This window comes from Pseudophryne corroboree, chromosome 1, assembly GCF_028390025.1.
Source record: "Pseudophryne corroboree isolate aPseCor3 chromosome 1, aPseCor3.hap2, whole genome shotgun sequence".
Classification (NCBI taxonomy): domain Eukaryota; kingdom Metazoa; phylum Chordata; class Amphibia; order Anura; family Myobatrachidae; genus Pseudophryne; species Pseudophryne corroboree.
The window spans coordinates 255,927,697-255,942,464 of NC_086444.1; the positions used below are offsets into that span (position 1 = coordinate 255,927,697).

General features: G+C 44.8%; 1 protein-coding gene across 4 annotated transcripts in view; it reads right to left on the reverse strand.

Moving 5' to 3' along the window:
• Nucleotides 1–4,385: 4,385 nt before the first annotated feature.
• The window catches only part of CEP120 (centrosomal protein 120), a 254,609-nt gene continuing 244,226 nt past the window's right edge, over nt 4,386–14,768 (reverse strand). For all 4 annotated transcript variants that reach the window (XM_063964221.1, XM_063964219.1, XM_063964220.1 and 1 more), the window contains exon 20: nt 4,386–5,030. In XM_063964221.1, coding sequence (XP_063820291.1) covers nt 4,796–5,030 — 235 coding nt within the window. In that variant the 3' untranslated portion in view covers nt 4,386–4,795. The remainder of the gene's footprint in view (nt 5,031–14,768) is intronic.

The window sequence follows — 14,768 nt, forward strand, 5'->3', positions numbered from 1 at the left end:
TCTGGGCCCCAGCAGCCATGTGACAGTCACTTCTGGTGCAGGCCTCTGATACTCCAGTGTTCCGGTACATAATCTTTCCCTATCGTTATCCCACCCTCTACTGCCTATTGGACGTCTACATTGTATAAATATCGACCGGATGACTAAAATACCCCCACTGCAGGGGAATGAGAAATAGGATGAACATATTTACAAATAAACCTTGCAGCTATTTCATAAATATTATTATTCAGCTCTGTAACATACAAACTTTTTTATTATAACTATATTCCTTTTAGAGAATGGTTATTGATGAGACAAATATGTAAAATACTTTTGTTGAAGAGTATCAATCTCTGCCAGCACCTATGTTAGCAACATCATAGTATACAAGTGACAGCACTGAGCACCAAGACAAATTTCCAGAGACAAAGTGGCAGCTGACAAACCCCCAGTATTGCTCATAGCGGGCCAGAGGAATCTAGGAAACATTTTTCTGTTCATCCACCCAGAAACCTTTTTGTAATTGTGAAGGTTTTCCGCCAACAAACTGACCCCCACTCATGACCTTTTCATTTCCAACTCCCTGCACCACCTGGCCATTACAGAAACCTGGATTACTCCTCATGACACCACTTCTCCTGCTGCTCTCTCTGCTGGGGGCCTCACATTCTCACACACACCCCGACCCGGGGGTCGCCATGGGGGTGGTGTTGGGATCCTTTTACCCTCAAGCTACACATACCAACTTATACCTCCAGAACCTTCTCTTACATTCTCTACATTTGAGGTCCATGCATTACGCCTCTACCAACCTACTAATCTTCGAGTTGCTGTAATTTACCGTCCACCTGGCATTTCCTCCAAATTCCTTGACAACTTTGCTTCCTGGCTACCTCACTTCCTCTCTTCTGACATTCCCTCCATTATTCTAGGTGATTTCAACATCCCTATCGATAACCCCACAAAATCACCTGCCTCTAAACTCCTTAACCTCACCTCTTCACTTGGTCTCTCCCAGTGGACCACCTCACCCTCCCATGTGAACGGGAGCTCACTGGATCTGGTTTTCACTCACCGCTGTGATATTTCTGATTTCTCCAATTCCCCTTTTCCCCTCTCTGACCACCATTTGCTCTCTTTCAACTTATCTATCTCTGCTTCCCCATCTCTCCCTCCTAAGGCTACCATCACGAAGCGTAACATTGAGGCTATTGACACCTCATCCCTGTCCTCCCTGTTTGACTCCCTTCTCTCTCCTCTTCTCTCTCTCACATGCCCTGAACAAGCCACATCCCTATACAATGCATCTCTTACTTCTGCCCTTGACTCTGTTACTCCGCCAACCACTATTCACCCTCGCAGATCAACACCTCAACCCTGGCACACCAAATGCACCAGATACCTACAAAAATGCTCACGTACTGCCGAGCGACAGTGGAGGAAATCACGCTCTAAAGCAGACTTCCTCCATTTCAAATTCATGCTCTCATCCTTCAGTACTGCCCTTTCCCTTGCTAAACAATCATACTTCAAAATCCTCATTTCTACACAGTCTTCCAACCCCCGGCGCCTCTTTGCCACTGTTAACTCCCTCCTCTGCCCACCACCACCTCCTCTCCCTTCCTCATTGTCTGCTCTTGACTTTGCCACTTATTTCACATCCAAGATTGACTCCATACGTCAGGATATCACTTCCCACCAGACCAGCAACCAGCCACCACCCATCCCTTGCCACCCCTCCCCTTCCCTCTTACCAACTCTGACATCTTTCTCCCATGTATCTGGCGAGGAAGTCATGGCCCTCATCCGTTCCTCCCCCCCACAACCTCCCCGCTCGACCCTATCCCCTCCCACCTCCTCCGTTACCTCTCCCCTTCTGCCTGTTCCCATCTTGCCCACCTTCTCAATCTCTCCCTTTCATCAGGCACTGTCCCCTCTGCCTTCAAGCATGCTCTTGTCTCCCCTATTCTTAAAAAACCTACCCTTGATCCTAACACTCTCTCCAACTATCGACCCATCTCTCTCCTCCCCTTTGCCTCCAAACTTCTTGAGCGTATTGTCTATAATCGCCTCACTGCCTTTCTTTCCTCTCACTCACTGCTTGACCCATTCCAGTCTGGTTTCCGTTCTCTCCACTCCACTGAAACTGCCCTCACAAAAGTCTGCAATGACCTCCATGCAGCCAAATCTAAGGGCCACTACTCTCTGCTTATTCTTCTTGACCTCTCTGCTGCTTTTGACACTGTGGACCATCCTCTCCTGCAAATCCTTCACTCTCTTGGTCTGCGTGATACTGCCCTCTCCTGGCTGTCCTCCTACCTCTCTGATCATTCCTTCTCTGTCTCCTCTCATGATGCTACCTCCCCCCCACTTCCACTAACTGTTGGTGTCCCCCAAGGCTCTGTTCTTGGTCCTCTCCTTTTCTCTCTCTATACGTCCTCTTTAGGTGAACTCATTAGTTCTTTTAACTTCCAATATCACCTCTATGCTGATGACACTCAAATCTACCTCTCCTCCCCTGATCTCTCCACGGCTCTCCTCACTCGTACCTCAAACTGTCTTTCTGCTATCTCTTCCTGGATGTCTCAGCGCTTTCTTAAACTCAACATGTCTAAGACTGAGCTGATCATCTTCCCACCCTCCCGCACAGCCTCACCTCCCACAATCTCATTATCCATTGATGGCACAACTATCTTCCCTAGCCCCCAAGTACGCTGTCTTGGCGTAATCCTTGACTCCTCCCTCTCCTTCAAACCACACATCCAGCACCTCTCACAAACCTGTCATTTTCATCTCAAAAACATTTCTAGAATCAGACCTTTTCTCACACAGGATGCCACTAAGATCATTATTCACTCACTGATTATTTCCAGACTGGACTACTGTAATCTCCTCTTAACTGGCCTCCCTGACAATCACCTCTCTCCACTCCAATCTATCCTCAATGCTGCTGCCCGGCTCATCTTCCTCACCAAACGCACTACGTCTACCTCCCCTCTCCTACAGGCCCTCCACTGGCTTCCCTTCCCTTTCAGAATCCAATTCAAACTTCTCACACTCACTTACAAAGCCCTCACCCACTCCTCTCCCATCTACATCTCTGACCTTATCTCCCTTTACTCTCCCACCCGTCCTCTTCGCTCTGCTAATGCACGCCGTCTCTCCTGTCTTCTGATTACTTCCTCCCACTCCTATCTCCAAGATTTTTCACGTGCTGCTCCATTTCTCTGGAATTCTTTACCTCTCCCCCTCAGACTCTCCACCTCTCTACAAAACTTCAAACGGGCTCTTAAGACCCATTTCTTTACCAAACCTAGCCAAATCTCAACATAACCCTCTGTTCCACGCTCTCTATGTACCCCATCTGTGTCATCCCTGTCTGTCTACCCCTCCCCTTAGAAGGGAAGCTCTCACGAGTAGGGCCCTCTTCCCTCATGTGCTTATACTTTTCTTACTTTAATAATCCTCAACTGCCCAGATCCCACAGTTTTTTGACCACCTGGAACTTATCTCTATGTTTACTGGTGTAGTTATGCTTAGTTGCCCTGTACTTGTCCTATATTGTATTCAACTGTAAGTCACTGTTTTCCTATTTTTTATGTGCATTTGTACTCTGTAATCGGGCGCTGCGGAACCCTTGTGGCGCCATATAAATAAAGGATAATAATAATAATAATAATAATATACTGCAGCTCCAATATATCACTGCTCTTTAAAATATAGTCGGAAGACCAACACAAATGTCACGCTGGCCAAGTTCATGCCAAATTAATGCTATTGCCACAATAATGTAGAATATGTGCTCCTGAAACAATCGTTAGATCATTATGTATATTCACAAACGAGTGTAGAAGATTAACCAATATCGCCTTTTTACATAGTGTTCCAAACACTGTTACAGGTCCTAAGTCCTCATTTATTCCAGAAGAGATGTGTCAACTCTGCCTGTGGCCTTAATGGACATACCTTATCAATTAGCTACTCAAGTGTTGGACATTGATTTTGTCTCTCATCCAGTCAGTAGCCAAAAAAACAAAACATAGGGAACACTGACAAAAACAAGATAAGTGAAGCCTTGCTTGTAATTTTAGGTTGAATACACCAGAAAGACCTCTCAATTTCTAAGAAAATGTGAGATCGTGCACTATGAGTGCGTGTACACCGCAGACTGCTTAGTGTATCTCGAGAAGCCTCTGGGTATGTGATCTATTACTATGTTATTGTGAATATTACTGATGTCTAGACATATTGGATCAGGGGAATACTTACAATCTGCTTGAATGGACTGGATTATGAATGACAGTTTCTCCTAATAAAAGATAAGAACGGAGAAGCCAACAATTTTTACAACCAATATAAGCATCAGAAAACGCTCAGGCTATGAAAGAATTTTACAAGCAAACTTAAAGAAAAATAATTGATATATTTAAACAAGGTTACAAAACGTGTCATCCAAAATGTACATTTTTCCAAATTAAACATAATACACATAGTTTATTTAACTTGACTACCAAATTCAACAAGAATGACAATGTACATAACATTATTACAAATATATACTGTAAATAAAAAAGTTTAAATTTTATAAATAAAAAGTGGAATTTAGTACAAATTGAAATTATATATCATTAGAGAAATATTCATTGCTCAGTCCAAAAACTTTGCAAAATCATGCACGAAACTATATAAATCACTAGCCCTTTATATATCTTTACAATGTGCAATAGATCGCTAAGCACCACATCTTTCTCCAAAGGGGAATAACTAATCAATTAGAACAGAGGAAGATGTAAGGGATGTAAACAAATGTACTTCATCTAATGCTTCTTTTGGCCATTGTCTCTCTAATTTGTCGATCTAGTTCACTTATGATCCGATCTTCGTGAGTATACACTCCTGTCCTCAGCAAGGTGTCCCTCTCTTCAATAAGCCGAGACAGAAATTCATCCAAGCCTTCATCTTGTGCTCTAGTCCCAGAACTCGCCATTTTATGCTCAGCAGGTTTTGCTGCATCAGTTAGCTGTTTTTGGTCTTCCTGCAGCCGCAGTCTGTTGGTGCAAGCAAAAGAAATGGTAAAAGATGTGTGACAATTCTAAAGGGTTGATTGAAAAAAAAAAAAAAAAAAAAAAAAAAAAGACAAAAAAATAAAATAAGAAAAAGTTCCGTACACAGGATGAAATTCTACTCATGTTACCAAACATTAGAAATGTTGACATGAGAATTCCTATATGCAGCATGTCGACATTGACCAAATATATATATAAATATGTAATCAGCCAATCAGGTGGCAACTAGAAATTCATTGCACAACAGCATGCAGGCATGGATGGTCAAGAACAAATGCCATAATGTAGATAATATGATATAAAGGAACTTTGACTATGGAATTATTGCTGGTGCCAGAGAGGATTGATTATCTCAGAAACTGTTTTTCTCTAGGAATTTTCACACACAAAACTCCAGAGTTTACAGAGTATGATATGTGAAACAAACATCCAGGGTTCAGCTCTTCTGTGTGCAACAAATGCCAGGTTAATGTGAGAGATCAGATGAGTATGGCCAGACTACTTCAATGCGACAGCAACTCAAATACAGTAACCATGCAAGAGAGCGTCTCTGAACGCACAGCAAATCAAACCTTGAAGTGGATGGGCTACAGCAGCAGACCACACCAGTTTCCATTCTTGTAGGCTAAGGACAGGGAATGGAAGCTATAGTGTGGGCACTGGATCACCAAAAGTGGACATCTGAAGATTGGAACAAAATGTTGCTTCATCCGAGGAATCTCAATTTATGCTAGGACATGCAGATGGTAGGGTCAGAATTATTTTTATAGAACTATTCTGCATTATGTCAACAGTTCAGGCTAGTTGTGGTGTAATGGTATTGTCGAAGACGAAAATATTATTGTCACACACATCACATACAAACTTCACACAAGTGGCCTCCGTGTGCCTGCTTGTGCTGCCGTGCACGCAAATGCTCGCAAGTCACGTATAAATCGCTCTTGCGTTGTGCGTGTTAACACGTGGTATGAGTAATTACGGTAGCATATGCATTCGCATGGAAAAGCCACAAAGACATATCTCATATTTAATTCACATAGCACATAATTTACACATAGTCTACATGCACCACACCAGCGAGTTACATTTGTTTAAAAGGTACAACAACAGAGGGATTCGACTTTACAGGATATGAGGGGACAGAATTAGGTAAGGAGGTGGTGTTTGGTATCCAGTTGTATAGTATATTAAGAGCAATATTCCGGTAGCAGTTTGCAGAAGGTAGCACGCTCCTGCGCATAGATATGCGCAGGAACAGAATATTAATATTACACTGTATTTACTGTACTCTTGATATTCGGCGGGAACCCAGTGGAGACCATCTGCAAATGCACCTGGACCAGGCATCGCCCACCTATTCAAACCGACCTATGACCCCTCCTCTACTGTAAATGACCAGCCCTTTGACCTATGGGTGAAGAGATTACAGATTCCATTGTTTCGTGATTTGGACTAATGTATAAAAGCCACGCTGCCTGGCCGGTCAGACACATTCTCTGAAGGTCATCTTTCCAGATTGACTGAGGACCGGAACCGGGTGGCGCTGGCGAACAAACGTATGTATCCATTGATTGTAGCCTCTTCTCTTATGTGATTGTATTCTTGTTGTAACCCCTTTTGAGTAAATATTTGTTGGTGGGTTGGATCCCAACATTTTATATACAATTGGTGTCGTATTCCTTTCCTGCTAGGGGTTATAAAGTGTATTCCGCCTCACGTGTAGCTACTCTGTGCTTACAGCGTGACGGCCTGCTTACGCAACGTGTACGCATCTGTTAGGGGTTTTACACACACGCGCTTAGCGGTCGCAGCGGCCTGATTAGTTATACATTTAGGGTATTGCTTTTTCTTCCTGAAAGTTAATCAGCTTTAACAATTGGGGGCTCTGTCCGGTTCATCTCACACTCACAGACTTACAGGCCATAACAGACTTTGATCTATCAGCAAAGGGTGGAGACGCATGTTAAATAACCTTGCATTGTGTTAAAACCAGTTTGTGTTGTTAGATCACGTCTGTTCTGTCTAGTTTAAAGAGGTGCTGGTGTAACCCGAAGGACACAGGAAAAAAGCTGTTTAAAAAAAACTGTGTAAATTTTTGGCGCGAAAAGCGTACACAAAGCGTACCGATACTTTGCATGCTTTCTCAACATATTGTTGCCATAGGTTAACAGTCATTATAGATCTGTGTGAAATCGGATACATTTGTTTGCTATATATATATATATATTTGATAGTTTGTTAAGGGCATAATTGTATAACACAAAACGCAGTTTCCAGCCTAAAACGTTTGGGTTTACACTCAAGAGAGGATCACCTTTGGGGGTGACTTCCGGCGAGCATACGGAACAAGTGTGTGTTGTGTTAGTGAGTAATAGTAGTTTTATTGCTCACATTTATCAAGATTGTGTGATTTATTGAATTGCGAACGCACGTTTGTACACGTGGTACGGTACGTGAGGACAGCATACAGAAGCGTGCACGTGGCGCAGGGTTGCACACGTCGCGTAGAGGCACGCACGACCGCGTGTTTACGCAAGGTTGCGTAGAGTTGCGGACGCAAGGTATAACCACACGATAGTTGTTCATTTTAAGACGGGATAGTATACATTTAATACTGTAGCACATAACTATCCGATTTCAAAAGCAGATTACCGTGATATTTTGTTTAAACTGTATTACCTCTGGGGTAAAGTAGCCAATCAAAGGGAGTGATATTTTTCTGTACAGAAAATCACTGTGTATTTGTGTGAGCTGAAAGTAGGAGTGAACGGTTGTTGAACCCTGGAAGTCGGGATCCCGTGGTGACACTGAGTAAGCAGAGGCTTGGTGGCGTAAGGCGGCTGACTTACGTTAATAAATAGAGAAGTACGCAAGTCGTGAGGAGACTTGCACAGGAGCGTGATAGAGTATAGATTGTGAATTGAAGCTTAAGGTTTTGTGTTACGCTCTGGCTGAGGAGCACAGCTTGTGGATTAGACTCCAGTGGTCATAGGGCGAATACGTAACAAGTACCTATACGCTGTGCGATTGGACCGCGCGTTTGTGTGCGATACATGGCGCAACTTGATACCCTTTTGCGAGCTTTTGCGTAAACTGCGGTATCATTAGCGCCGTGTAGAGCATAAGCAAGCGTGATTTGTGTATAGCAAAAAGGGAAGTCTCTGATTGGTCCTAAAACTTCCAGTGAATAGGAAACCAGGTAGGGTCCTCTCTGGGTACGCGGTGTTCATTATTGGAGTGAGTCGTGGTACATCAGCGGAGAAGGAGCAGGTGAAATGCGCTCAGAGGACTTTCACTGTCATCTCGATTGTGCAGTTGGGGATTGCGTTCAAAGGCAAAAAGTCTGCGATGGGATCCAATTGCACAAGCGAGGGGCGTTCGGCAGCCAGGGTTCAGGCTGCAGAGCTGCGGCCCAGGGGGTCAGCTCGGTTTATAATGTGTGAGAAGTATGGTCCACACTCGGAGGATTTTTGCAATGAATGGGTGCGTATGACTGCTGAAGATAGGGCATCCTTTCCTAGGGCGGGTAGCTTTGAATCAGAGGTATTACAAAGCATAAGGATTAGAATATGTCTGATCAAATCTAGAAAACAGAGGATCAGACATACCAACTGTTTAAATCTGTGGCAGCAAGAGGGGGAGGTGCAATGGGAACTGGCTCGCACAGAAGTTCCAAACCTATCGGGAAAGCGATTGCGAGCACACCACCACCGCCATATGTCGATGGGGAGAAATTGGCTACAACCAATGGTGCAATGGTAAAGGATAGCAAAATGATTAATCAAAATGTTAACCCTAACCCTTTCCAGTTGTATCCAGTTTTGAATTTTCCCCAAGGTTGTGAGGAGCATGACGAGCCCAGCACGATATCGGCACTCTCTTTAGCAGCTACCATACAGGATACCCAGGTGGGCACGGCCCAACCACCAAGAGTAGTAGCGATGCCCCCCAGCGGAGCAGTGAGTGAGGTCATGTCCACCGGTAAGTACGGTACCATACATTATGCAGAGACAATAGCTCTCTGTATTATAGAATCAAACAAAAAGGATGTGGTTGAGTTAAATCCAGTCAGGGTGATTGCAGTGCCCAATGGGAGAACTGATAATCAGGGAATAACTCCCATCAGGAACATTGCAATGCATTGTCCTTGGTCCCGATCAGAACGGAGATCAATTATGTCAGAATTCCCTGATCCCAGAAAAGATCTGGTCGGATGCCAGAAATTCATTTAAGAATTGGGCAATGCCCATGAGCCCACAAATAAAGATTGGCAAACAAAGCTACGAGCGAGTTTACCCTCAAACATTGACATTCCAAAATTCATAACTGATTGTAAATTAGATGTAGAAGTGCATCTCACTGATGAGTACAACCTATGTAAATGAATGTAAAGCAAATCAGCATACAATTAGGAGTGTATTTCCCTACTGTTTTTAAATGGAACAAAATTTTCTCCATAAGACAGAAGGACAGTGAAATGGCATCCGAGTATTTCCATAGAGCACTGCAGGAAATGGCTAGATACACTGGGATAGAGGATATTAAGGAGAATGCCAACCACAGGGAGGTAGCTGTCTCTGTGCTAATGGATGGATTAAAGGAGGCATTGAGGACACGGTGCAAACCTCTCTGCCAAATTGGAGAGGTATCTCGGTGGCTGCGCTAAGAGAGTCCACTATCGAGCATGATCGTAACATCAGTAAACACAGGGAGTCGCAAGGGGATAAGCTGATGATGGTAAGTATACAGGCTCTTACAGGAAAGCCCCACCAGCCTAAACCCCAGACCCCTGATGGTAAGTCACAGTCAATAATATGTTTCTATTGCAGGAAGGAAGGGCACTTTGCCAGGGATTGTAGAAGTAGCCGGACACATAACGTATATAGAACCCCTAGACCTGAATACGAACCACGCTACAATACACATGGTTGGGACCAGGGACCACATAGAAGGGATTATGAGCCGCATAGAGGGGAAACAAGGAGGTACACACCCAGGAGGGACTGGCAGACCCCCGAAAACTCACAGTTATCTCCCTCATATATTGCAGCTGCCAATGCCCTGCGGGAGGGTCCCACTACACAATAGAGGTTAGGCCACACCTGTAGTCTGCAGCCAGTGAAATTGATTGCTGGCCTTGGTAGTGAACCTGAGGTCATGGTTGATGTAGCTGGCGTACCACTACCTTTTCTTGTAGACACAGGGGCAGCCAGATCAGTACTAAATTCCACCACTGGTGTAAAAACAACGGGTAATACGATTTCGGTAATGCGAGTAATGGGAAAGGTGCAGCAATACCCTTTGAGTAGACCTGCAGAGATTACGATAGGGCCATTGCAAACCAAACATTCTTTCCTGTTGGCTGCATAGGCTCCGACTAATCTACTTGGCATGGACCTGTTGTGTAAAATGCGGTGTGTCATATACTGTACCCCTGAGGGTGTGTTCTTAGATATCCATGAGAACCATGCACAGGAGGTACAAGATATATTCGACACCCCTCAAAGGCAAATGTTACACTCCACCGTTAAAGACACATGTCCATCGCAGGTAGAGGAAATGATCTCACAAATACTGGGTTCCCTTTGGATCAAAGATGGACAGGACACTGGATTGATGGCGAATGTAGCCCCAGAAGCAGTACAAGTAATAGATGACAGGTTAGCTCCAAAAATCCCCCAGTACCCTCTGAAGCCAGAGGTGGAATTAGGAGTATACCCCATCATAGAACGGCTGCTACAGCAGGGCATCCTAGTCAGGACGTCCAGCACAGGCAATAGTCCCATCTTCCCTGTGAAAAAGAGTGGGGGGAGGGGTTACAGGTTAGTTCAGGATCTAAGGGGGATAAACAAGAAAGTTGAGAGCCAATTCCCCGTAGTACCCAATCCAGCCGTCATCCTCATGCAGATTCCCTCCACCTCTAAGTACTACACTGTCAATGATCTCTGTTCTGCATTCTTTTCTGTCCCTCTCCACCCTGACAGCCAATACCTCTTTATCTTCACTTACAGGGGAGTATAGTATACCAGGACTCGTCTCCCCAAAGGTTTCATTGACAGCCCAAGTATTTTCTCCCAGGCCTTATATGACTGTTTGCAATCTTTTCAACCCGAGAGTGGGTAGGTGCTAATACAATATGTTGATGACTTGTTGTTGTGCTCTGACTCATTCAAGTCATAGCTGGCAAACACTAAAACAGCTGCTGTTTCATCTCTCCTAGACAGGACACAAGGTTTCAAAGGATAAGTTGCAGTTGTGTCGGACTAAGGTTAAATACTTGGGGCATTGTTTGACGCACGGACTTAGGCACCTGACCGCTGATAGAATACAGGCCATCCGCGACATGACTCTGCCGCAAACTCAGCAACAGATCCGCAATTTCCTTGGAATGTGTGGTTACTGTCGGAACTGGATTCCAGGCTTTTCTATACTGGCACTACCGCTGCAAGAAATGGTCTCCTTGAATAAACCAGAACGGGTCTCTCACACAGATGAGTCCGAACTGGCGTTTGAGAGACTAAAACAGTGCTCGTCACAGGCACCAGCATTAGGTATGCCGGATTATGAGAAGTTCTTTGAATTGTACGATACTGAAAGCGCTGAGTACGCGGCAGGAATCTTAACACAGAAACATGGTGATGCCAGCAGTCCGGTAGCCTACTACAGTGCGCAGCTGGACACTGTAGCATGGTCTCCCCCACTTGCTTGCAAAGTATTGCAGCTATAGCTCTGCTGGTAAGTAAAAACGAGAACGTAGTGTTAGGACACGACTTGACCATCCATACAACTCATGCAGTATCAGCCTTGCCAAACTCTCATCCGCTCGGTTTACAAGGTGGGAACTATCACTGATGGCCCCTGTAAACATCACCATAAAGAGGTGCAGCACACTAAATCCTGCAACTTATTTGCCTAGTGTGCCTGGTCATGCAGAAAGGGTGGAGGATGAGAATGATGGTGAAGTAGGACTTAGTGCAGACACTGATACGTATGATTGTATGGAATACCTGAACCAAACTTTCACTGTGAGACCTGACATCAGTGACAACCCACTGGAAGGAGTAGATTTTACCTTCTACACTGACGGTAGTTGCCACAGACAGATGGAATCGTGAGACCTGTGCACCGGATACACAGTTGTAGATGACAAAGGTATCATAGAAGCTGAACCCCTTGGTCCACCTCACTCAGCACAAGTCGCTGATCTGGTAGCATTGACCAGAGCATGTGAGTTGGCAAAGGGTAAGTCAGCTAATATATACACGGACTCTAGGTACACCTTTGGAGTGGTGCATGATTTTGGGGCTCTTTGGCGCCTCAGAAATTTCATAACAGCTACTGGCACACCTGTAGCGCATGCGTCCTACATCAAAAGGCTTCTGACAGCCATACAGGAACCGGACAGAGTGGCTGTTATCAAGTGTAAAGCACACACTTACAACCAAGACCCAATTTCACTTGGTAACAGCCGGGCAGACGAAGCTGCAAAATCAGCAGCAAGCACTACCATACAAACCAACATCACACAACTAATGACATTTAACATGGTTAACATGCAACAGTTAATTGAAATGCAAAATTTGTGTTCCCTACAGGAGAGGGCAGTCTAGAAGGCGAAGGGATATGGTCAGGAGTCCTCGGGACTTTGGACAGATGGACATGGTAAGCCAGTGGCCCCCAGAGCATATCTCCCAAGCCTAGCTGAGGCGGCACACGGTCTGACTCGTCTGGGCAAGGAAAGTATGTGCAAACTGGTAAGAGCCCACTGGAGTGCACCAGGGCTCTCTTCTCATGCAGGCAAGAAAGCAATGACATGTCATGCTTGAGGAAGAATATTGGTAAGGCTGGATAGAAGCATTCCCCACTGCCACAAATACTGCTGCGTTCACTGCAAAGGAAATCGTGCAGGAATTTGTGTGCAGATATGGTATCCCTAGAATGACTGAAAGTGATAGGGGTACCCATTTTACAGGTGAAGTCTTTCAAGTCATGTGCAAACTGATGGGTATTAATAGCAAGCTGCATACTCCATACCGGCCACAGGCAAGTGCAAAGGTGGAGAGAATGAACAGCACTATTAAGAACAAGCTGAGCAAAGTGATGGCTGAAACTGGGTTGTTGTGGCCAGAAGCTTTGCCACTAGTGTTGTACAGCATCAGAACCACTCCAAGGTCACCGCTTAACTTATCACCCTTCGAAGTTCTTTTTGGGCGACAACCTCACGTAATGATAGACCCCCAGGATGATTTGAAGTGCAATAACTGTGAAATATTTGTTTAGGATGAGCCAGCAACTGAGAAACCAGCAAAGGAATCGAAAGCTGGTGATTCCTGACCTACCGAACGGTAAATGTCATGACATTGAGCCTGGGGATTATGTGATGATTCAAAAAATGTTACGCCCAGGTTGCCTCATAGACAGGTGGGAAGGACCGTATAAAGTTTTGTGGACCAGCACGACAGCACTAAGGGTCGCCGAGAGACTTGGGTCCACTCGTCCCACTGCAAGAAGGTCGCTGACCCGGAGAAAACTCGTGACAAAGAGAAAGGTGAAGAGAACCTCGAGTCACTAGAGAGTCTATTCCGGGAAAGCTGAGAGGCAGGACTGTTGAACGGCACCTGAGCGCGGAGAACAACAAAATCAAGGACGGTTGTCGTACCATTTTTTTTTTCACCCCCCCCCCACTGCATTATTTTTTTTTGCTCTCTTCCTATTTTTGTTCTGTAACAAATTGGATCTACATTAAGAGACTGTGTTTTAGCTTTTTCTGGTGACTCTGTTTTTGATCAGGACAATCTGTTTTTGTGAGGGTCCCAGAGACGTTGAGCAAGGATCTGGAATGGGTTCTGATGGAGAGTACGGATTAGTAGGACCACAGGAGCGGCATATCACTCTATTAAAGGCTGGTATCAGTAAGAGATCTGGTAGTCACGGAGCCCGGAGGCACTGTGAAGGGTTATTGTCTGATGAATATTGTATATGTAGTAATTGCGAAAACATAGTCGAAGATGGGTGCATCCAGAGATGTCAGACAAACAGTAATATTGATATTGGCCGACATCCTTTGAGTGATTACCACTCATTAGTGGGTACGGTCTTAAACCAAACGGAATGCTGGGTGTGCTCTCAAGTACCTCAAGGACAGAGTAAATCGGGATTAGTGCCATATCATTTAACGATAGATGAGGTACTCGAATTACGGGGTGGGAGACCGGTGAACAAGAAATTCAATATATCTAGGCCCCCTAGCTTGAAGCACCAGTACCACGTAGATAGGTCACTGTTATGTTTTAATGTGTCCAATTTCCGGAAACCAGGAAATTGGGAAGTGACATGGAATAACCAGACAATGACCTTTTCACATAGAGCTGATAATATACCTATCAACTCCGAACTTGTACATAAGATAGCCACAAGTGGGAGGCACTTTTGGTATAGGTATACACGTGGGATGAAAACCATGTGGGCTGGAAAGGTATCGCAGGGGTATTGTGCCCACATCATCCAGCCCGATACTTGTACTGAGCAAATGAGAGAACTGGGGATCGGTTTCTTTATAAGAAAGATATGTGATATGGTGTTGTTGCATTTTGTCCCCTATGTTCTCCCAGACGATGCCTACTTCATATGTGGGAGGAAAGCGTACAAGTGGCTTACTCCGAGCTCCGAAGGATTGTGTTATATTGGGAGAGTACTACCAGAGGTTATGACCATAGCACA